This window comes from Zerene cesonia, chromosome Z (assembly GCF_012273895.1).
Source record: "Zerene cesonia ecotype Mississippi chromosome Z, Zerene_cesonia_1.1, whole genome shotgun sequence".
NCBI classification, from domain to species: Eukaryota; Metazoa; Arthropoda; class Insecta; order Lepidoptera; family Pieridae; genus Zerene; species Zerene cesonia.
Window position 1 is genome coordinate 5,168,969 of NC_052122.1, and position 24,976 is coordinate 5,193,944.

General features: G+C 33.7%; 2 protein-coding genes across 5 annotated transcripts in view; one reads left to right on the forward strand and one right to left on the reverse strand.

The window, feature by feature from the left end:
- The window catches only part of LOC119835539, a 33,438-nt gene extending 20,285 nt beyond the window's left edge, over nt 1-13,153 (forward strand). The window contains exons 4-8 of one of the 4 annotated variants that reach the window (XM_038360438.1): nt 23-2,010; nt 2,088-8,693; nt 9,048-9,164; nt 9,309-9,663; nt 9,746-13,153. In XM_038360438.1, the coding sequence (XP_038216366.1) occupies nt 42-2,010; nt 2,088-8,693; nt 9,048-9,164; nt 9,309-9,663; nt 9,746-11,594 (10,896 nt within the window). In that variant the 5' untranslated portion in view covers nt 23-41 and the 3' untranslated portion in view covers nt 11,595-13,153. Of the gene's footprint in view, nt 1-22; nt 2,011-2,087; nt 9,664-9,745 lie in introns of all 4 variants that reach the window. The other 3 variants (XM_038360435.1, XM_038360436.1, XM_038360434.1) reach the window with 3 other exon arrangements.
- Nucleotides 13,154-17,222: 4,069 nt separating this feature from the next.
- LOC119835522 (sensory neuron membrane protein 2-like) overlaps nt 17,223-24,976 on the reverse strand; it is a 29,809-nt gene continuing 22,055 nt past the window's right edge. The window contains exons 7-9 of the mRNA XM_038360406.1: nt 18,428-18,546; nt 17,882-18,007; nt 17,223-17,449 (exon numbers count right to left, since the gene is read on the reverse strand). Coding sequence (XP_038216334.1) covers nt 17,264-17,449; nt 17,882-18,007; nt 18,428-18,546 — 431 coding nt within the window. The 3' untranslated portion in view covers nt 17,223-17,263. The remainder of the gene's footprint in view (nt 17,450-17,881; nt 18,008-18,427; nt 18,547-24,976) is intronic.

Below are 24,976 nucleotides of genomic sequence, written 5' to 3' on the forward strand. Positions count from 1 at the left end.
CTTAATAATTTTTATTTTTTAGGACTGAGCAACTTAACACGATGAGCACGGGTGACGATGGTGTTTCGTCTGGCATAAATGGAAGATTGAGGCCCAGGAAATCTTATATTTCTAGTCTCCAAACAATAAAAACTACACGGAGATTAGATACTAAGACTCAAGAAAAATCCAAACGTGTCACTACCCCTTCTAAATCTTTGCTAAATAAACCAGATGATCTCTCAAAAAAGTCTGACTGTACCTCTGTTATAGATTTTCTTTGTCCTTACTGTGATAAAAGTTTTGTTTCAAAACAAGCAGCATCCAAACACGCTAGGCGCATCCACTTTTCAACTTCTAAACAAGATGCCTTTATAAATTGTCTGTACTGTAATCAAACAGAAGCTGAACCTAATGAAATTGTTCGGCATATGATTGACAGTCACCCAAATCAATACTTCGCATGTCTCGATTGTCACACTCGATTTCCATCTACCACTGAATTAGCAGAACATAAGCTAAATGTTTGTGAAAGGCAAAAACTTCCTTATAGGAGTAAACTCCGGAAAAAATCTAATAGAACGAATAAAAAATCTCATAATATTGAGAGACAGGTCGTTATCCGAGAGGAAGACAGACATGGATATAACGGAATAGTAATTTCTTGTGAACTGAAGCCTACTCATGTGCATGATGCAGCTGATATTGAAGATAACATAACAACGAATTTAATTTTGCCACCTAGTAAAAACTTAGCTAACAAAGTTATCGACAAAAACGCTGTTATTGTATTGGATGATCTGCAGTGGAATAAACGTATCTCACATAACTTTTCATTTCACAACACTGATGCTGACCAAATACTATCTAGACTAGGAGTGGTACATAGATCTCCTAGAACTGGTGAATCTACGCGTAAGGATTGGTTTAAAGCGATAGACGATGCGTCGCAAAAGTTTGAAAGATGTTTCGATACCAGCTTTTATTCTAAAGTAGCAAGTAACGTTCAAGAAAACTTGTCAAAATTCCTTGATGGGTCTTTCAATTTCAACCCAGACCCTAATCACACGATAAAAACTCGAAAAGCTAAAAATAGTGTCCCTATTAACACTGTAGAGGGATTTCCAATTCTTTTGTCATGTGAACAATATTCCCGAAACTTATTTGATGGTTACATGCCACGAGCTATCGCCCCAAAGCACAAATGGAAGTGGGATAGTTTAGAAAATGAGAAGAATCCATTCAGCGCCGATATTATTAAACGGGATTCACATATTAATAACTGCATAGTGACCTTAGTTTCGAGTTTAGACATATGGACACAGTTATGTATGCGGCGAAAATTTGAAGAAAAGTTTAAAATTACACCAGTTGAAAAGAAAACAGAGAAACGAAATACAATTGGCAAAGAATTGAAAGAAATACTTGAGAGTAGACAGTTGCCCACATCAACGTCGCACGTTTCCCGAAGTTTTGCTTCTGACGCTCCTACTCCTGTTCGGGATGGATTAGACTTTCCATCATTCTTGGGATTAACGCCTACGGTGCCAAAATATGAAGCCCAACCAGCGGTTTTAAGCGGAGAATGGGTGCGACCACGATGCTACGTGTGCTGTGCTTGTGGAGCACAAACCCGAGATCCAAGAGCTCTTTCAACGCATATTTCCACGGAACATCCTAATGCTCAAGTACAACATTATGAAATAGCTGGTGAATTACTGTTAAACGCAGATATTCTGAAACATTTATATGTACCTCCAAGTCCAGTTCACAACAGGACAAGGCCATTACGTGGATATCGAGAGTGTACAAAATGTAATAAATCGATTACACTCGAAGATTTACACCAGCATATGCTGGATTGTGCTGGAGATATGCCAGCCGTACGGAGAAGGTGTCGTTATCGACAGTTTGGAGTGCGCAAACGCCGATCGCGAATTCCCGATAACAGAATACGTAAAAAAATTAGAAAAGAAATTCAAAGACAGAATGGGAGACCAAGACCAAAGATTAGAACCGAAGTTGGAGATGGTAAGCATATAATTTTTATTAATCATAGTTCTTAAGTTTATATGTGAATAAGATAATACAAAACATTTTTGTTACAGCTGAAACTATAAGAAAAATGTTAGCCGATTTGCCTGCTAAAAGACAGCGAGTGATGATTAATCCGCTAAATTCTTCTTTACGTCCTCGAAGAAAAATTGTCAAACAAAGAAATCAACTTACGCTAAAAAGGCGTTCTACGGAAGAACCTAAGAACCGGAAAATTAATCCTAACACGGCTTCAAATGGCAGCGAAAGACCTGAAAATAATGATCCAAATAAAATTAACAAAGAAGAAAATCGATCTCTTAAAACTAGTATTAAACGTGTTCAGAATCAAGTTTCGCGTCGGAGCGAAATCATAAATAAAAAAAAGTTGACTAAAACTCGACGAAAAACAGTTCGAGTCACACAAATAACTGAAAACATAGAACATGAGACAGATGTTCCACCAAACGAAACCCAGAGTATTGAATCAAGTTCAAATAAAGTCCAAATTGAACAGCTGTCTATACAGAATATGCCAAATAAAGTTGATGTTAACACCGGGCCTTATAATACGAGAGAACAAGCAAATAGATCTAATAATAACGGATCTAATAACCGTGACAATCAGAATCCTGAACGGAATGATCATAATGGCAATTCTCGTGATCAAGGTGCGCCGCCTCAAAATATACCATTAAAACATTCCATTGCACGTTTGACTGCTGATTACGATACCCAAGATAAGGCTGTGCAGTTTCATCATTTGTTTTTAGTACAACAAGAATGTAATAATGTGACGCAACATGTACCTTCCGGTCAACCTGTATTGTTTGAAAATAGCACTGTTGCTACTAAACTTGATAAACCGCCTTTAAACATCAATCAAAAAGACGAACCTCTGGATAATCAAAATGCACAAAAAGGAAAATCCAGTAAACCCAGAAAGGGCCTTAATGATTGTATTGCGATGTTAAAAAACAAGTTAGTCGAACCTAACGATCGAATAATTTCAACAGCACCTAACGTGTCAATTCAATGCAGAATTGACGAACCAATGAAACCTCCTCAACAGGTTCATAAGACAACAGTTAACTCCAATCGAATTGACATTACAATACAGTGCCCTGATACAGAGAGTTCAGGCACAGATACGATTATTACACCACGTCGTAGGCAATCAATTAATGAAAAATCTATTGAAGAACAAATAGCTAATTTACCAACAATCGGCGAATACATAAAACAAAACCCCGATTTACTAATAAAACATAAGGTTTATGAAAGTTTAAACTGTGATGTTCAAAGCATTGAATCTAGAAGCCAAATTACTTCCACGAAGGTATTTACAAGTCCCAATACTCGGCAATCGAAACCACCAAAAGATATTCAGACCGCACCCATAAATACGCCAAAATCTACAAAACAAGGTCAAGTGCGTGATAATATTGTAGGAAATGTCATGAAAACCAAACAACCTATAAAAGATGGAGTTGAACCTTACACGTGTAGTCTAGAAGGCCGCAGTAATGAGTCTTCACGGTCGCAGACAGCTCCAATGCCTCAAAGTAAACACTCAATTGATTCATCATTGAAAGCGAAAACTCCTGTAGTTTTGGCGAATGTTAATTCCGACAATAACAAAGAGAAAAAGGTGCACTACGATAAACAAAATATAAGTAACACTGTAGCCGGACTACATAAAAGCCAAGATGTAAACCAAAAAACAGATGTTACTAATTTACCAAGTGAAAAAACAAAGTCTAAAAAAGACAGTACTGGGGTGATACCTCCAGCACATAGCAATACTGGCGTAGAATCTGTTTTGACTGCGCCTTTAGATTTGTCTGGAAAACAATATGCCAATGATGTTACAGCTCATTGCTCTAAACAAAACATAACTTATGACACGAGAGCCTGTGAAAATTACGAAACATTAGATTTATCAAATAAACAAGTTTTGCACAAAGAAAACATAGTAGCAGCACCAATTGCGCTAAATGACGAAGTAGTTGATCTGCGTATTAAACACACAACCACTACTCAAACTGCAGATTCATCGCTTTATGCTGAAGGTAATGGAAGTGGTACTGTTGCTGCTACTGATTTAACAGTCAGAAATAGTGAAATTGATTGTACTCCGACAGATTTGTCAATTAAAGGAAAAACAAAGATAACTTCTATTTATGATATTAGAAAGGAGGATATTATCCTTACTGATACACCTTATAACCCCGATAATAATGCAAATAGTGTTTGTTTGAATTTATCAGCAAAGAATAACGAAATACCAACTGATTTGTCTACTAAGAGTATTTGTATTAATGCAATCAAACCTACTGTTCGCGGTCCAATAGAAAGTACAATTTACAAAGACTCTAGTTCCTGTGTTACAAGCGATAAAAATAAGGTTGTAAACCCTGCAGATCTATCTTGCCGTGGCAAAGTAGACAGACAAATGAGCATTTTTGATTGTAACGTAACGCATCCATCATCAGAATGCATTGCAAATGAGTTAAATAAGACTACAAGAAAATCAACTTTTTCAAATTCACTTCACCATACTAATAAAGAGAGATCAGTATATGACATTCACGAACAACACTTGAATTCTTCTGGAAATTCTCATTTTAACCTAAAAGTCACCGATACCGCTACAAAACGCCCTTTCATGTCCTCCGCTGATGTAACTATCTCATTAATGAATAAACATAATACTTTATCTCAAAGTGCAAATAAACATATACACTTGGATAATGATGAAGTTAACAATATTAATAAAGGACTATACTTATTGGGAAATGTACAGCCCATTGTAACCAGTCATCCCCATGAGGCAACAAATCTTGGATTTACAAGTAATTCAGGTATTCCGTTAACGCGTCGTAATAGTGAGAATCCAATGATATCGCCATTACCAACTCGTGTCGCTAAGACAATAACAAATTCAGAAATAAGTTTGGTGTCGTCCTCTAAAGTAATGCATGAGTCAAGTGCCTCAACTAATTTATATTCTGCTATATCTGATTCTCCAAATATAATACCACCGGAGTCTGCACCTTCGATTCCGTCTACATCATATACGGACAAACAAAAAGCATTAGAGAAAAATATTGGATATAATACCAAATGTGCTCCCACAATAGAACCTGTTAAACTTGTTGAGATAAAAGATAAAGTTATAACATCCAGCTTAGAGCAAGATCCAGAAACGGCTAAAAAAATTGCTATGCTACCAAAAGAACTTGTTGAAATTTTGGGAAACATGCCTGTAGATCATAGAAATCAATTATTAAATGTCTTACCCCAGTATGTATCAACTTCGCCTACACCAAACATTAAATCTCAAAATGATGAGTTTAAAGGAGATTCATTGAGTTACTCAAATCTTTCTCAATATCCCTATTCAGGAACAGATTCATTTCAGTTACAGCATTCAACTGTTAATTATATTAAATCCCATAATATCAAAAATTCTACTGACAGTCTTATGGATGGTGCACAATTGCTTGGTCGAGTTGAAAAGAACGAGAATAGGTTTAAACGAAATGACCCAACAGTAAAGCAGCGATCAGGTGACAGTTATCTCATAGAAGATAGAATTATTGATCTTACAGATGATAAAGTCGATACGTCACAAACTTCATGTCTAGATAAAGAAAATAAAACATCATGCGTTTCTTTAAAACCTGTTCCACCGAAAACAAATAACGAAAAGACTGCAAGCCTTCGAGCAGTGCGCATTAAGGCACCTTCTGAAAGGCACAAATCTGTGGTTACTGAGACGCAATTTAAGAAAACATATCAAGAGAATAACAACACTATTAAACTAAGTAATCCTGATAAGAAAAGCAAAGATGCTGTAGGTCCTTTAGCTGTTCAACAATTTGAAATTAGCACTACAGAAGAAGCAAAAGGATTAAATACACATTCTCCTGTTTCATTACCTAGCGTTAAAGAAGATTTTAATGTGAAAAATAAAAGAGAGATAATGAATTCTTCAGAATCTAATACAACCGACTTAAATTTAGAAGATGATAATGCCACGAAATCGTGTTGCACATCATCTACTATGGTTGAAAATTTTAAATTAGTAAATGATATATCTAAGAATCCTGTAGCTCCAGATATTCCTCCTTCCAAATCTGAAATTATTATAGAAGATGGCAGCAAACAACTACTACCCACATTAAGTAATACTGAAATAAATTCATTTCGTGAGACACATACGGAACCTCAAGTGAATGTTGTGTGTGATGAAGATGATTCTGAAGACGATGTGTCATTAGCAATTATAGTTAAGCAAAAGCTAAGAGATCAAGAATTACAAAGTTGTGAAATTAAGGAGGCTGAGATAATAGTAAAGGAAAAATCGGATGGTCAAAAAGTTGATAATAATAAAAACGAATCAGTTACCAATAATGTGTCTGAGGACAACATTAATACACTCTCAGATACTATTAATACTGAATCTTCTATTAATACTGAAGTTGCTAATCAGGAAACAAAAGAAAAACATTCCAAAGAAAAGGATAAAAAAATGAAGCGGTCGCGTCGAAATATTAACGCTAATATGATAAAGGTCGTAAATGAGAATTTGGCTAAAAATAAATACGAGTCAGATGTTAACAAAGAAAATGCAGTATTGTGTGATGACACAAATGTAACAAAACCGGATGAATGTGTAGAAAACACTCTAGAAAAGTTAAACAATTTTGATGAAAATCTACCCAATGAAAATGATGGTAGTACAATTACCCACGATAGTAAAGAGAAAGTTAAATTAAAAGAGAAAGCTGAGTTGGCTCAAGACGCAAACCAAATGTTGATTTCTGAGAAAAGTAATCAGCAAATGGATGAAGGAAATTCGAACTCTATTGAAAATGAAATAAAAATGACAAATAAACAATCTTATTCTTCAAATTGTAAATTAAGTACTGGAGAAACTAATTTTGTGTCTAAAACAGTTGAAGTTAAAAATAGTGAAGGTCAAAATTTAGTGAAGAGGTTACCTCCAAATAATTTAGAAACACCATCTGTAAAAAAGCTAACGAATCTAGCCAGAGATGTATCAGTTACATGTTCTGAGGGGTCACTAAAAGAAAAACAAACGAGCAGTGATTCTAATAAAACTCTAACCAATAACTTGCTTAGTGTAAACCTCTTAAGTTTGCAAAAAGACAAGGTGCCTACTCCACTAAGAAGAAGTAGGCGTGGCAAGTCCCTATTCGTTGATAATATTGACATATCTGATGATTTGAAAGAACAGAACGATAATGGAGCAGATAACAGAGGTCCTATTACGAAAAAACAGCTTATATTTTCGAAACTTCTTTTGGACGGAGATAAATCAAACGATGAAATTAGCAAGATTGAAAAGGATTCTGTTCAGCTTCAGGAAGGTCGTAATGAGAATCAATCCAATGTTTCATATTCCATTTTGGCTAAATCCGTTATAATAGATAGCGAAGATAGAAACCTAAGTTTTACGAATAAATCTTGCAAACGTAAGAAGTCACCAATGATAAAGAAAAAATTGAAGAGAAAAAGATCTTCCGAAAAAATTGAATATGCTGGAGAAGATTCAGAAAAATCTCAAAATGTCGAAGAAATCAAAGTTAATGACACGCACAAATCCTTAAAAGATTCTATTACACTTGAAACAAATGTTGATACTGAAAAAATATTGGTGGAAAGAAATATTTTGTCTAATACTGTTATTGACGACCAACATTTTGACAAGTCTGAGGACAAAATTGACATCATTGAAAAAAGTCCCAAGGCTTCAGCTGTTAAACGAAAATCTAATTATTCAAGCAACAATGATAATTTAAATAGTTCTATGCCAAAGAAATTAAAATCAACTGTCGATAGTGAGGCAAAGGAACCGTTCATTAAGAACGATATTAAAGACATGCAATGTAAAGAAACATTAGGTAAAGTAGAGACCATTAAAAGTGGCGCTAAACTTGCCGCACGAAGAGGTCGATCGAAATCGGTGTTTGTTAAGTCATCGGTGCCTGACTTATACGATCCTTACGACATAAACTTAGAAGACATGGTGTCCGAGACTATGCCTATCCCAAAACTGGTATCTTCACTTAAACATCCCACTGGTAAAGAAATTAACAACTGCAGTATCATTGAACAAATTGAGAATAACGTTGAGAGTGATACGCAATCGATTAATATTATGAATAATTTAAAAACAAGTAAAAAATCTGATACTAACGTCCAGATTGAATCAGTGGTTGAGACTAAAGGAGTAATGAGTGATTCAGATGATTCCTCTAAAAGCGATATACCTTTAAAAAAATATGTCCAAGATAAAGAACGTAAGAAATTGGAAGTAAAAGTTCAAGATAAAAACCTTGAAGAATCCATAAAGACAGGGCCACGAAAAAGAAACAAGCAAACTTTGTCAGTTTATTCTGACAAAATTGATGGTGCCATTTGTCGGGACGAAAATGAAGAAAGAATTAGGTCTGAACAATTTATGGAAAGTTTTGGCTTTTTTTCAGAAAGGAAACCTCGCAAGTCTAATTTGCTAGCGACTAAAAAAATATCTGAAACCTTTCACATAATTGCTAATGAAAAAGATGACACATTCATCCAATCAAAGGATAAGTCTAACAGCAAGAAGGGCATGCAGTTCGAGAGCAGAAAATCAGCAGACGATGAAGGTAATTTGAGGGAATCTATTAGTTCATCTATTAAAAAAGTTTCAAAACGTGGTAGGAAAAAGAAAATTTCTACTAAAATAGAACCTTCCTTTTGTGATGTATGTAGGAAAGAGTTTCATAGGCCTGATAACTTTTTAAGACATCAAATGACTCTTGCTCATGTGACAAGGGTATCTGAAGCTGACTCAAAAGTCAAGATTGACCCTTTCAGAATGGATGGATCTAATTATTTAGTTATCTATAAACGTCAATTAGATCGTTTAAGAGTTTTACAGGATAAAATTACTAGAAGAAAAAAATACTGTAAACCTCTTGAAAAAATTGCATTACCAACATTAGAGGACATTATTGCAGATGTAACAACCACAGTCAAGGAGCAACAACTTGCACGGCGGGGACTAAGTAGGGACGAAGCGCTGTTCCTAGATTGTTGTGAGCTATTAAACGCAAGTCATAAAGATGACGGTACAGGTAGGCCCAAGCCATCTCAGCGATGTGAAAATAATTGTTTTACATGTTCAGGCGCTTCTATTGAATGTTTGAATTTATTAGAAAAACGTATAAACGAAACTCTTGAGGGAAAATGTGATGATGGTGATGTAGATTCTATTACAGCGCAAGATATACTGGAAAGCGAGGAGGTGCGGAATTTGGAGAATGATCTAATTACTGGCTTAAAAGAGGCCGCTTGTGCAAACACCTTTACAGCAAACAGTATTAGTAGCGCCTACGCATCAGAAAATGCGGTTGTCACAGAAGAACTTGATAAAGACGTTTCAAAAAGTTCTGTACCTGAAATTCAAGCTGAAGACACCAAAGCGAAAAATAAAAAAGTATTCGAAGTAAAAGAAAAAATGTACCCAGATATCATTGAGAATATTGATATGTTTGAAGACAAATTTGACAAAATTAAAAGAAAATGTAGATCTCAGGCAGCTAAACAAACCCAATATGTAGAAACAAGTACAAGGTGGTATTTATCTTTCGATTTCGTTTTATGTTCAATTAAATTTACAGCCTATAACTAATTTCATTATTGTATTTTTTTGCAGCCACAAAAGCCGGAAAAAAGTTGACAAAAAGAAAAGGAAAAAGAGTCCCAAGAAAAGCCTTCACAGTTCAGTTCCAACGAAGGGCGCATTGAAAGGATTTGATGGCGTTAAGGTTTCAATTTCGACGTCAGAAATTGATATGTCGTCTATCCTGCCATCATCAGCAGGTCCTCTTAGGAAAAAAAAGAGAGGTACTTCAAAAAGGAAACGAGATCGATCCTATTCTGATGTCAGTAGGTGTGACACTGATAACAAGATTAAAGAGGATCCGCAGAGTAAATTAGATGTCTATGAGTTCATGGATAATGAAGATGCTGAACTATTTGAATTTAGGCCGTCAACACTAATGGAGCGTTTTAAAAGTATCGGTAATAAAGATATGCCTAGCACTTCCAAATCTCAAGCACCTTACAATGATCAAGAAGTTTCTAGTGAAAGTGGCTCTGACGGGGACGATTTTGTGTACATGTCTGATGATTATGTTTGCAGTGATGCTGAAACTGAAAACAGCTTAATGTCATGCGAATTTGGAAATGTGAAAGGTGTACCAGAAAGTAAAAAACCATTTACACCTCCTAAAAGAAAAGAAACGGCCGAAAAAAATGCCGTTATGGGTAAAATTTTTAAGCACAACGCTGTTCGCACAGAGAAAAAAGTTGTTAAAAGTAAAGATCATGTAAAACCAAAGGCAAACTTAGATCAACTATTTGATAGTTTATTGGAAGAAGAACCAAATTCGTCAATACTTGAAAAACATTCACCTTCCCCTGGCCACGAAAATTATGACGAGTTCAATTTAGACTCTCCCTTGGCAGAGGAAAAAGCTAAATCTCGTTCAAAACTCGACTCTAAATCAACTTCAATGAGATGTTATGACGACCAGTCTGTAGACGATTCATATACCGAGTCGGTTAGAAAAGGAATAAGAACTCCATCACCGATACCCTACACTACCCTCATTGCATCTTCGAAAAAACGATCTTCTATAACACCAACGAGGAAAATTAGGTCATCAATAGATGAAAATAGGCCGTCAACATCAAAGGTGCATGAAGTGAAAAAGATGGATAAGGAAAAATATCATAAGAAATCATCACATAGAAAGAAGAGTGGTTCATACAATGAATCTGACAATAATATGCCGAAACGACGGAACACATATTCTCCAAATTATGATGATGATTCACTTTTGAGAGTTGATGTTTCTATACCACAATCTGATGATAGTTTCCATTATAATAAACGGAAATCAAAAGAAAAGGATTTTAATACTAAACCTATGAGTTCTGATAAGAGCATTAACAATAGCAAGTTGGATTATAGCGATGGCATTTTTGATAATACTGAAGACGCTGGAGTTGCTAGGCAGCGAGCGCGTCGAAAATGCACGGTGGGAAAGCAAAACGTTCTAGCTGAGACATGGAGTTCCGAATCTGAACCAGATGGAATTCCGCCGCGACCTAACAGCGCTGACTCCGTCGTTGTTGGTTTGGGTCGAAAAAAGAAAGGCAGGAAGAAAGAAGGGCAAGCCCTTGGCGGTCGAAAAGCGAATAATCGGCAAGCTCTGGGGAAAAAGCATGAAGTCGCTGACAGTATCCGCAGTAATCGCAACTCGTGTGACAATTACAATAGAGTCATCCCTACAACGAGGCCGAGCGCAGTAGGCGTGGCCAGTAAGAAGGTGCGACCGCGCCCGCCGCCCTATTATTGGTCAGACGACGAGGAGGAACAGGAGCATGTCCAACAACACGGCTGGATCGTTGGCGATAGCCATAAGAAATTAGTTACGATGTTAGCACACGCGAAAGGTAAACGAAACCATGACGATAAACGTCATTTGGTTGAATAAAAATTAGCATAAGTTTTAGGTGTTATAATTGTAAATATACTGTACATAGTTCTCTAGTTCTTTACATATGTCATTTTTCATGACATTTGACCAGAAACCTTTAAATGCTAAATTTTTATTCGATTGAGTTTTGTACATATTATTGTATATCGTTTATAGCGTATTTTAGTTAAATTGATAATCCGGCGCATTGTGGCGGACTTGATTTATTTTTAATTTAAATAAGATGTGTAATAGTTAAATTTGGTTAGATCAGTGGTCGTGAATCCTTTTTTTATATTTTCGTTTTATATTTCTGTATTTTTAACGAGGACGTGGAGCAGCACAGCTTTCGACATGAGCTTATATAATATGTCCAAAGCATGTAATATTTTAAGAATATTGAACAATTTTGGCCTCATAAATTATTAATAAAGTAATACATTTTTAATTTTAAAACAAAACATTAGAACATTGGGCCCTTTTAATTTAGTCCTTGTTTAAAAAGTACCACGTTTAGGACTGTTGATGCGTTTTATGTAAATAAATTTATTCATGTGTTCCTTGCATAATATTAGATGAGAAAAATTTTAATTAATTATATATATAATTTATATAAAATGTATTTAATTTACAAACATATATTATATCTAGAAGTTGCAAAATTATATTTTGCATGATTATGCTTGTTTAGTTAAAATAAAATAGAAATTGAATTTGTTTAATTTGTTTGAAAGGGGCTGATATGATGGCGTCTGGATGTGTCGTGTATACTTTGAGTTGGTTAATTTGTTAACTATTTTTAAACATAAGATATTTTTGAATAGTCAATTTACAAATGAAATCTCAAGCTTTAGTTATTGTTTTATCTAGTCCAGCGTAAAAAAGTTCTAACCCCACTATCAGCCTCCTTCTAGGGTATGTGATTTATTTTAACGATAATAAGACTACTATTTTAAATCAATTTTCAATTTTAACTGCGTTTACGAGCATGTAGGGCGACAATATTGTCAATGACAAAGCTCAATAATTTATTTTATTTGCTTGATACCACGTGCAACAATTTTTATATGTAACACAGTTTCTATATAGAGAAGCTGTTATATGCTGAATTTAGCTGATAACGTAAATGTACTGGTCGTATTGTAGCATATTACAATTTGTGTTAGATCAATCGTTATTTCTGTTATAGACCCCGCGAGATGACGCATATATTTAATCTCGCGGAGTAATTGATACAATAAGCACTTTAGAAAAATTACTTACCTCTCATATCGATGTCATAACTTCTATGTCTTTCAGTGTTGCAGTGGTTTCATATTTCCTACGATACGTACACGATATATATATATATGATAAATGTATTGAATGTTGTGTTAATCATGTCACTGTATACATTTAGCTGATGTCTCCGAAATTTCCATGTTAGCTCCGGGCTCCTGGTTCCCCATCAATTGTCTTGTTATATCGATCGATGTACTTTGCTGTCTTGATGATACATTTGCGTGTCATGATTATAAATCAGTGTTATTTCTAAGATGAATTATGAATACATACTTTTTAAATATATGTGGTATCTAGAGAATTGGTGTTTTTATTTATTTCACTACGTTCTGCTTTTGGTCCTTTTTACACATATCGGAAAATTTGATAAAATCATGCTGTATAATATTTACAAGCAATTTTCTAACAACATAGTGATTGAAAGCAGACCATAATATAATTGTGCGTATATAGTAGTCTCTACAATAGTATTAAACCACCTGAATGATCTTTAAAAAGAAGTAAATATTGCTTGCCCAATAATGATCTGTGTAAAGACATAACCAAATTATAGCCTTATAGACGATTTTAGCAGTCTAATTATTCAGTCGTTCAACGATAACGTTTAGACAGGCCTACACATTGCAGGAGGTGAGGACCGAGACGGGTGAAACGAGCCCGAGCTACATACATGCTATGTTGCTAGCAGCTCGGGATACTATTTTGGGACTGCCGCGCGCAGGTTTATAATTGTTTATAACGAGACAGGTACTTAGTATAATACTGCGACACTGTCTAAACGTTTTCGGCTTTTACTACGAGATCGAAGTGGTAAACACTTGTCAAACACAAAATCTTCCGCTCAATTAAACCGGATGTCTGCGTGTCCCCACAGCTCATGAACGAGCATTTGTATCACATGTCGCTGTTGCGGTTGAAATTACAACAAACAAGGCTGCTACAAATACCACCAATCGAACATCATTCTCAACATCGTGGCAAATGTTCACTTGAGATTCGCATCGGACACTCAGGTAGGTTGTACCAATATCTTGTAAAATACGCCTTTAGAGGTATTTTTCCATGGGAGATATGCTGTGCAGCTTATCCTGGGAGAATATAATAGCTGCTTCTGATATTATAAACGTGAAAGTTTGTAAGTATGGATGGATGTTTGTTACTCTTTCACGCAAAAACTACTGAACCGATATCAATGAAATTTGGTACAGAGCTGGACAACTGGAATAACACATAGACAACTTTTTATCCCGATTTTCCTACGGGATACAGATTTACGCGGGTGAAACTGTGTGGCGCAGCTAGTGTTGCTATAAAGAAGTGCCGTCGCGTAAAAATATGAAAAACATTTATTCATTTCCCTGCATGAGTTCCTCTTCGCACATCGTGAGATATAAAATAATTTGTTGCTTCCACGTCGGCGTCTACTTTAAGCTACTAATATTAACTAATACTCGAGATACTCCGCTCTGTAGGTACATACCTACATCACTCACGAACGTCAATTAAAAAACTGTATTAAAACATATCTTTGTTAAATCCGTTTTCAATAGTACTAAGCTACATGCAACCATGAATATGATTGGTGAAACGCATCGATCAAACGCTCGCAACGCAAATGCATCCTCAACATTGTAGCATACCACATCCCTGGTGGAAAAGCACCCTTAGCCTTGACTTATCTCCGACCTTCCCACCGCATTTTTTATATCGCTATGAAAAAAGTTATACAAAATGAATATAAAATTAGTAAGATATGATTTTTCACTGAAATATGGTCAAGCCATATTTACATACATTTTTTTTTGTAAATACTAGAGTGTTAGGTAGTCGTAAATAAAATTAACTTACATAAACGTAAGTACTTACACAGGAAACTCATAAATTTCACCAGAGCTGAAAGGGCGTCAAAACTAAAAAAAAAGTGTGCGATTCACACATGATAGAAGTGAAACATCAGTAAATCGACAAAAGAATGAGATGAATATATATAAAATAGTATGTATATTTCTGTCTCATTCTTTGCCGGCTTCATTCTACACATTTTTGAACTTGTGTCTCTTACCTGTCGTTTTTCCGTTGCATCAGGTTTGAAATCACAACGATTCTAAAGAAGTTTCACTTCAAAAATGCGATACAACTAAGAATAGGATCGGATTCTTGAAAATTAATTTAGACCTTAGTTTAATCCAATTAATCTAAGATAAAGCAATAAATATTATTTTTTAATCACCTTTTCGCCCGCAACTTTTCGCGTAGTCAAATAAAAAGATAGAGATTTTTCCCGCATAGTTACTATTCCTGTTGGATATCCACAATATAAAAATAACACCACAGTATAAAATACTTAGATGATCGAAATAGCACACATATATACTGAGATTCAGCCTGGTAACAAACAAACGGACAGTGTGGTTTTAGTAATAGGGTACGCTTAGGTTACGGGACCCAGTTTCAGAAGGGACATCGAATGTCCAGGCGGCGGAAATCTGTGCAACACAATACTCGAAACTTACTAAGCCTTCTAAAATCTATCCCATGTTTATGAAACTGTTAAGTTTATACTTCAGTAAGTTTTGAGTAAGCTAATAAAATAAAAATATGCGCTTAAAATTTAATACCTAAGAATTATAATACCTAAACTAACAATACAAAACATATTCAGGCTACGCTACAGCTACTGGCGTAGGTACCCAGCAACTTTTTGGAGAAGGGCAAAAATCAATAATCTAGATCAGCAGCTTAAAGATGTGTAATTACACATTTGTATTTTCCTACTCATTATACTGTACATTGAAGATGCATATTTTTGAAAAAACCTTTTCGCTCTATCTGTCTATTTCTTGACCGCATATAATGCTGACACTATAGAATGGATTCCAATATAACTTGGCATAACATGAGTTGATGCTTTGAAATATAATATAAATGCCATACCTGAATAGCCAGTACCTACCTATTCAACGAAGAGGTGAAACTGTAAATGGGTTCATAGTTGTAATACAATAACTCGCTGCTCCATTTGTAGCTATGATTAGAAATGTTGAAATCTCTCTCAGTCTCTTCTTTATTCTGTGTTGAAACTACCCCAAGCCTGCTTTAAATTGCCTCAAGATAACAATGCAAGATAATACAAGAGAAAGCAATGATATCTAATAATAATTTTTGTTAATATTTCTGTGCAGTAAGCATTCTCAAGTGGATATATAAATGCGTATTTTCATCAGATTTATCGTGCGGCGGCCCGTTACCGGGCCAACATTCGGGTGCCTACTCCATTTTTACCAACTAGGGCACGCCCATGACTAGTCCTACTACCTAATTTACAACAAAAGATGAATATAAACGTATGTAAGTAATAAAATCGAAACAAAGACATTCTATACAGTTTGACGTTTGTATTTGCAAATTCCACCCCTAAGCGAGACTACTTTACCATGTGATAAGTCATGCCAAGTTGTGCCTTTAACACATATTTTTATTTATATTTATTGCTAACCCATGCTTCCTTTGCTGAGCATTCAAATAATTCGATAAAAAATTCATACGAAAAAAAAATCTAGCAAGGGCATGATTCCAAAGTACCTAGTGGTAAGGGAGGCATGGTCTTTATTTTCCTCGTAATTGAAATAAACCGTACAATACATGGTTGGCTTCATATATAATTTCATGTTTGGTTAATTGGAGGAATTATTTAAACACCGAGTGATTACTCAAAGGGACTCCTTGAAAGGCCACTAAAGGCGTTTAGTTCCAACTAGTTCTAACTAGGGAAAACGCGTTGTGATTGTAAACCAGTTTTAACTATTCTTCGACACACAAGATTTATTGAATATTAGTATCGAATCCTTTTTAAAATAGAAATATATTTACCGAAAACCTTTGGTACCTTAGTACTTAAAAAAATAAAATAAAGCTAATTGAGATATATGTAAGAGGGTATAAGAAGATTATTGTTTTATCAAACAACTGCAACACATTGTAGTATTACAATGCGCTGTCTAAAGAATGAGAACGTGAGACGGTATGAAAATCTATTAAACACGCAATAAAGGTTTTACACGTGCTCCAAGTAATTAGTTTTCAATAGCTGGACTCCGCAAATTATAAGCATTGCTAATTTGATATCTAAATTGGGTCACCGTTTGTTATGGAACAATTGGATTGTACCTACGTGAGAATATAGGCGTATCTGCTTCACTCGCCGTTGAATTTGCGGTAGTTATTGTCATACAATACGATATTATTATAATGGGGATCAATTGAATAAGACTCAATTAACAATTTAAACTATTTATAAATAAATATATGTAATTACACAATATAAAAGTACATTTAGATTTACTTAAATAAAATTTATTTCAAAGGCCCCGTTTATTCCGTAATTAAATTACACTATTTACAACTTCTCATGATGATGTTGCTACAACGTCGGTTCTCTCCCGTCTTTTCGACCATACAATAACAACCAAGCCGACCACAGTGAGGATAGCGCATAGAGATATAATGAGAGGTATAAATATACTAAGTAGGTTTAAGGATCTGAGCAATCTGTTTTTTATTATATCCGCATACTCGTCTGGCAATGACATACCCTGTGAAAAATAAATATAAATTAATAGAACAAATTAAAAATGGTAGGTAATATTAACTTATTAACACAACAGAACAAATATTCAACTTTCTACTAAGAAATAGTAAAAGTATCTATTAACAGCTCTACGATTTACTTACGTTAAATTTAATTTTATTGTATTTGGATACATTGTAATACCTATTAAGAACTTAATTTATTAATGCCTTTTATGTAAATCCGTCGATTAGAAATGACAATTAGTGAAGCTACAGTCACATCTACGACGCAGTTGCATTTCACGCTAATTATTAACAGTCTCGAGAGCTATCAATATAGTCTGGAAATTCAATCCAGCAGTGTTATTTGAAATGATTACCCGCTCATCTCGTCGATGCGGAAATTGTAGTTGATATCGGTAATTTTATTCGCTAATGATCATTCGCAATCTTACCTCTTCCACCCAAAACGCAGGAGTGAGCGTAAGGCGTAGATTGTTCGTTGCACTAATTGATGTTACCGGTCGTATAAATATGTTAAACTGTGCCCTTTTGTATCCCCTGACGACTGTTCCTGTGTACTAAAAACAAAATAGGTATGATTAATACGCTACACTCACTTCATTTTGATAATTTAAAAACTGAAAACCACAGATAACATAATACTATACTACTTAAAACTCGAATATTACGGTCAGCTTGTAATATTGCAATTTTGTCTTATCCTAATTTTAATTAAAACCACGTCACAAATTATAGTGTACCTGTATTTTTAAAAATATCTAGATTGTCATTAATCTTTATGAGTTTAAAAATCATCTCGTTCTAAAATGTCATAAGCGCCAAATGACGTCATCCATACGGAGATTCGGAGGTCTTACGAAAAATTAGATGATGTCAATTGTTGAATATGCGATTAATTACTCAATCAATCAATATAACTTTAAAATTTCATTTCAATAAGAGAAAATAACTTTAAGGTTAGATATTTAATCACATACGGGGTCCAAATCAGCATATATTCTGTGTTCTTCTAAATTCGGATGCATTCCTAAAACGCCGTTTCTATATGCGAAGTCTGCAAACAGGAAATGCGGATATGACAGGACCAACAGAGCACCTGAAATTAAAGGTACGGTAACGTAAGCACTCGAGCAGGTAATTAACGGAGATAAATTCTCAGTAACGCGCAATTATTTTTGTGCCTATCAAAATATTGTCTATTGCATCTTAATGGTTCAGTTAATGCTTTTTTTGACAGTCGATTTGTTATTTGCAAAAACCATTGCGACTAATGGCACTCATTAAAATTCAAACACTTTGATTAAGAGAGCTCGAGACTCGAGATTAGGACCGTTTCCACCTTGGGAAGTAGGCATATGTATAAAGGTATGGTATGTACGTATATTGTATAAGCATGGTAAATGCACCAAGGGTTCGCTCTTTAAATATTCTTTGGGAATTACCTTTTTTAACGTGAAATTGTTTTTTTATTAGAACGTTCGACATATTGAAAAACATGATTTTTTTTGAGGTGGATTCTGATTTTCATAGCGGCTTATCGTATCTTAAAAGGAATAACAAATCTAAGCTAATATTATAAAGAAGAAACACTAGTGTTTTGTATGTATGATTGTGATACCTAGTGGCTGCAGCTCCGCTGGTGAGTCTTAGCAGATTACTTTTAGTTCACAGACAATTTTTTTCAGCTATTCCAAACGGTTTGAAAATTAGTCAGATTACCGTTTATCTATTATTTTGAAGAAAGATAAAAGGCAGTTCGTTGTAGATGTTTCCACGGGAGCTGGTCACATGATAAATATATTTATGTACTTTGAAGGTCACCACTGTTCCACCCACCAACGGAGCTGCAGCTGTCTGTCACCATACTTTAATAAAACGCTTTTAGCAGTTATCAGCCCGGAAGAATTCATGATTGACGAAATTAATTGTACATGGCTCGCGGCGCGCGGGCCCTAAGTTTCACTTATTAATTACGTAACGCATCACAGGTGTGTTATGTGTCGTAACTCAACATTAGATATTTACCGATCGCACTGCAAACAGCGAATATATATATATATATATATATATATATATATATATATATATATATATATATATATATATATATATATTCATATGTTGACTGCATGAGCTTCAAGAACAGTATTTATTTGCATCTTTGATGATCTTAACACAACAATTAACACTAATAAGCGATAGCGAACATTCTAGAGTCGATATAAAGACCGAGTTGTAAATACTCTGTTGTTTTAATGCATAATTAAGTGATTATTTTACTCATCCTCAGAACAAGGACTATGATTATGACAAGGCTAACACGTAATAAGATATTAGATAAATTAATTGCTAAAAGTAAAAGAATATTATTTGTTCTTAATTATACTATGTAAATCAGAAAAATGTAAATGAATTACAAGGTCTCTGTATGTAATATCTAAACAAAGTGATGAATTAAAGGGATACTAATCATTTACATATTAAAAAAAATTAAAATATTTATTACAGCGAGCGTGGTCATGGGGAGACTCCCCATGAGTTCTAAAATTGTTCTAAACGTCGGGTTAATAATATAATGAATAAATCGCGTTTAACATCCCTTAAAAAGTTTTCAATTTCTAAATGTATAATACTCGCGTAATATCAAACACAAGAAAATACTAAAATTAAAATAATCAAATGCAAATAAATATCAAGTAAATATAAATAGACAATGGTAAATGATTATGTATTGCTGGTATAAGTTTGAATTCAATAACTTCATGGACAAAAATACCTAAATATATAAAATATATACGTAAAATAAGATATAGAATATTAATCGCATACTTAGATATGTGTAATGTACATCTCATGATCATTATCACACATCTACGTATGTGTGATCATAAAAATAATAATATATAATGAGCAAATAATTTTAAAAAATATTGCTCGACGTAAGAAATAAACTAGGTTCGTTTAAATCGACAAGTGACAACACGTGCCACACACTTAGGTTATTGCTATTAGGTACATAGAACTAACGACCACTTAGTAAAGTTTTAAATACGTATCTTGTAAATAATAAAATTAATTTAAGGTTCTTCATTCTAACTTATATATTATTTCAATATTTGGTGAATAGATACCTATACTATGGCTTTAACTAAAGAAAAACAATAATTTCTCAGGTTCTAACCTAATCCTGTGTTATTAGAAAAACAATGAATTACAACAACATAATATAAACATATTTGTGGTAACAAACTCATTTGAAAATATATGCGGTTTGGCTTTCGTAGAATCGAAAACATTTTTGAATATTAAATTTATTGAAGTACAGCAATACCACGAAATATTGATTTTCAAGGTCTACATATTCTATTTACATAGAAGTGCGAGCACAGACCCTGTCATTTTCCTCGCAGTAGTTTGTTTCCTTTAAATTTGCTAAAATAAAAAATATTCTTATTAACTTATATTTACTTTGATATGTTTTAAACGCTTGTTATTTGTGATGAAAATCTTAAATACCTAAATAAATTATCTAAATGGTTCCGTAGAATCTATAAAGTGAGCTTCCTGTGATTTTAACTTATTGTCAAAGAGAACGCTGTACAAACTCCGTCGGAGCTCGTTTATTTAAACCTTCCTTCAGTTTCGAAACCCGCGCAATTCCGTTAGATCTTACTAATTAAATTGCAAACGCACTATTAGTTTAAAGACAAATGCGGACTGAAGCGCAATTTGTAACGGTCAAAAATTTGATAAGATTTATGTTTGAAAATGGACTCAAAAGTATATGCAATTTGAAAGTTCTACATTTTGCGAACAAAAAATTTATTCAACGATGTAATTAGTATTAGACAGCTTTGACAACATTTATCATTCACAAGAAATAATAGTAAAAAAACAAACTAAAGACCGTTTATTTCCAACTAGTTCAATAAGCACCATTAATACGAAGTAGGTCAAGTTCAGTGGAGAGTCTCGTCGCAGTGCAAGGGTGCATACAACACGCTCCAAATGTCTGTAGAAGATTTTAATGTGTACCTTATGATATTTACTCAAATAGAAATGTCTTAGATAATTTCTACAAGTGCACTGAAAATGACTCGTCTCTGTCCGGTGAAATAATTCATCTTTTTCTTTCATATGTATATCAATAGGTATAATTTATTGGGTACATTTAATTATCCCTCGTACCGATTAAATGCAATTTTCATTCTAGATAATTGCATGAGATTAAAACATAATTAGTGCGACAAAACAATGCATTCAATCCAATTAGTTTATATGTCACCACAATTTTGTTACAATTCAATTGCTCTAGAAGCGAAGGTAGGTACAGTGACAATTGAGCTGTGACAAGATTCAATATTTCAATGAGTCAAACGTAAATGGCACGGATTTAGTTTGTGCTAGCATTCTTGTGAAAGATTATAAGTTCATCCTAATAATTGAATTTCCATTGAAATGTTTTGATATTTTAGAAAAACATCAATCAATATCGAAACACTTTTCCTTGTTAGTACAATATGCTTTTTTAAATGTCTATTATCCTATAATATTATCCTGTAATAGAAGCTGAAGCGTGGCTCCTCTACTAAAGATACCATTTCGTTTTAAAAATTTATTTAATTTACCGTGGTGGCGTTATTAATAGTACGTAGGTACTCCGATCGATGCGATAAATTTTTCATTTGTATCGTCAACCGTTTGACACTTACTAATGTGTTACCAAAGAATAAATATAACTTACATTGCATACTTACAAATCAATACTTAATACAATAGACATTTCTATGTTTCGAAATATAACATTAACAAATCCCATTCTCACATTACTAGGTTTCATTTTTTTTTTTTTCAGAAAATGTGAAAAGCAATGGAAACAAAGCTGCAAAGTGTTCAATTTGCTACAAAAAAGTGGCATAAATTTTCTGCATATTTGCCGGTTTAGGAAATAGAGATCACAGGACAACTGTGACCGACCCCACAATCTTGATGTTAGTTTCTATACTAGCTAGTTTCTATCAACCCTCTTTACATATAAAAAAAATAAATTGGCATCCTCTGAGAAACGCCAGCTAAGGCCTACAAAATGAAACATTTCAATGTACTATTTGTTTTACGCCTAAAGAGATTTTCGGTCCATCTGTCTGAGCCGGGCTAACTAAAAATATCATTGCCTTGCTCTATTTTTTATCAACGGTGCAGTGGGCCGATGTTTGCCCGCTACCCCACCTGATGGAAAAGTTACAATTAAAATGTATTCCTCGAATTTCAACCAGGTGCAAAGGATACAGTTTCAAACGAATATTTGCGTTCCAAACAAACTGAAAATCCAAATTATATATACATACTGCATGTAAATAGTTTTTGGGTTGCTTTGATAAATATATTTGCGTTTTGATTTCCGGGAAACTAATAATACAGTTTTGAACTGTTTTAACATTATCAAAGTATGATGGTGTATCTATTAATAAGAGTATCTATCAACAAAGCTATTACGCTTAATTACTTGATTTCAGTTTAAATGTTAGTTATAATTTACTATTAATTTCAATTAACCATACGCTGTTACGTGTTTGAGGTTTTGGAGATATCTACAGATATTTACTATTTACGTTTAACATAATATGTTATACCGCTATTTAAAATATTTGAAGGCACCATTGCTTGTTGTGATAAAAATTAAGTTCCTTGACATTAACATTACAACCTTGGACATTGATTGCGTTACGGGTGTCTGTCTAATTTTTGTTTAAATGTGGATATTGATTACGCATAGTTATGTTATTTGCGACAAATTGCTCACACATCTTCAATATTTGTTATTGCGTAGGTACATTGGTTACGCTAGGTGTGAAGACTTTTAAATTAATGGATGCAAAATGCCGTACCTTATGTTATTTTATAACGGTTTTCGAAAGTAATAGTTTAGATTTTAATGTAACAAATGTGGTTAAACAATAAGACAATTATATATTATACACGTAAATGTACGAATTTAGTGTAAGGATAAGGACAGTATTATGTGATCAGTGGTTCAGGTTTTAAGAAAATCTGCTATATAACTACATACATTTCTTCCGTTTACATATTTGCTCAACCGTATATTGCGCAAACATAGTGACACTGTAATTAAATAGGTTCCAAAATGAAGACCGAAAATTTCTCATTTAATAATGCATTTCGCAGAATTGCATTTTAATTATGATGAGCGGAAAGTTATTCCAAAATACGTAATGTTAATACAGTGTGTCCCTAATCAAATTAGCTATACCAATAAATATTTGTATGGTTTTATATTTCGTTCGCAATGTGTTAATTTTGTGAATCTTTTTTTGAACTTAAGAACTGAAGATTAATCCAAAATATAGTATTTTTAATTTGAAGTTAAATTAATGGATCAAAAGCTACGCAAGCATCGAGTTTATTAAAATATGAGAAAATGTGTTCAAGCTGTGCAGAAGGTATCAAACAAAAACGTAATTTCAACATTACAAAACCGTTTAAACGTTTGCGGTACTCCAAGTAATGGAAACACATTTAATTACGTTGATTGAAAATCGCAGTTCTCTCTCATAAATTTCATTGGCTCTATTTGTAAATATATCTTGCTTGTATTTATTGATCTAATAAAAAAATTCGTCCAATAAATATAATATTGATATTTGATAAGTATTATTATAAAGTTAGTGAAAGGTATTGTCAAGTCATTTCTAGTACTTTAATTTATTCATATCCGAATGAATTACATATAAACTAGACATAATATCCAGTACTCTTTTCACCATATATCAATACTTTAATTGTTTAATATTTTCCTGTGACAGTGAGCTTCGACAATCGTGATCTTTCTCAGTCGGTCAAGCAGCGGCCTTAAACAACCGGTAGGACGGGATGAGTTGCTATATGGTCAAGTTGTTTTCCGACGCTTTATATTATGAATAATAATCATCTGCAATCGCGAACATTTAACATCGCCCGTGTCAAAGGACACGTAATACGTATCAAATAAATAAAGCTGACGTCTTCGACTCCTTCTTAAATTTTTTATGTCAGGAAATACTTATACGCTTTTATTAAGTATGCTTATTATGGGAGCTACTATATATCTACAAAAATAACATTATTTTGACGAGTTCAGTCACGTTGTTGTACTTTAAAAATGCGTGTATTTTTTACTTATTTCCTTACTAGGCTTGTGAATATAATTAAGGGTAAATTGAAATGTAATTAATTGAATTATGAGAAAAACGCTTCAAATATTTAATTAACAGATACCTATCTAATAAATAGAAATTAACCAACAGGTCAGCAGCAAGTTTTTTCTATGTTTATATTATGATTGATTATACGGGCAGGTTCTAATCAAGTAGATAAAAATCTTTGTCGAATAAGACATTTTTAATTAATTATTCGAAATAAATTATTCAAAAATCTGACAAAGTTCAGAGTTCGTTGCAAGGTCGGGCTAAAATAACAAAGTGCTCAACATATTATTTTCTGTTTAAAACACGTTATTAACTAATTTT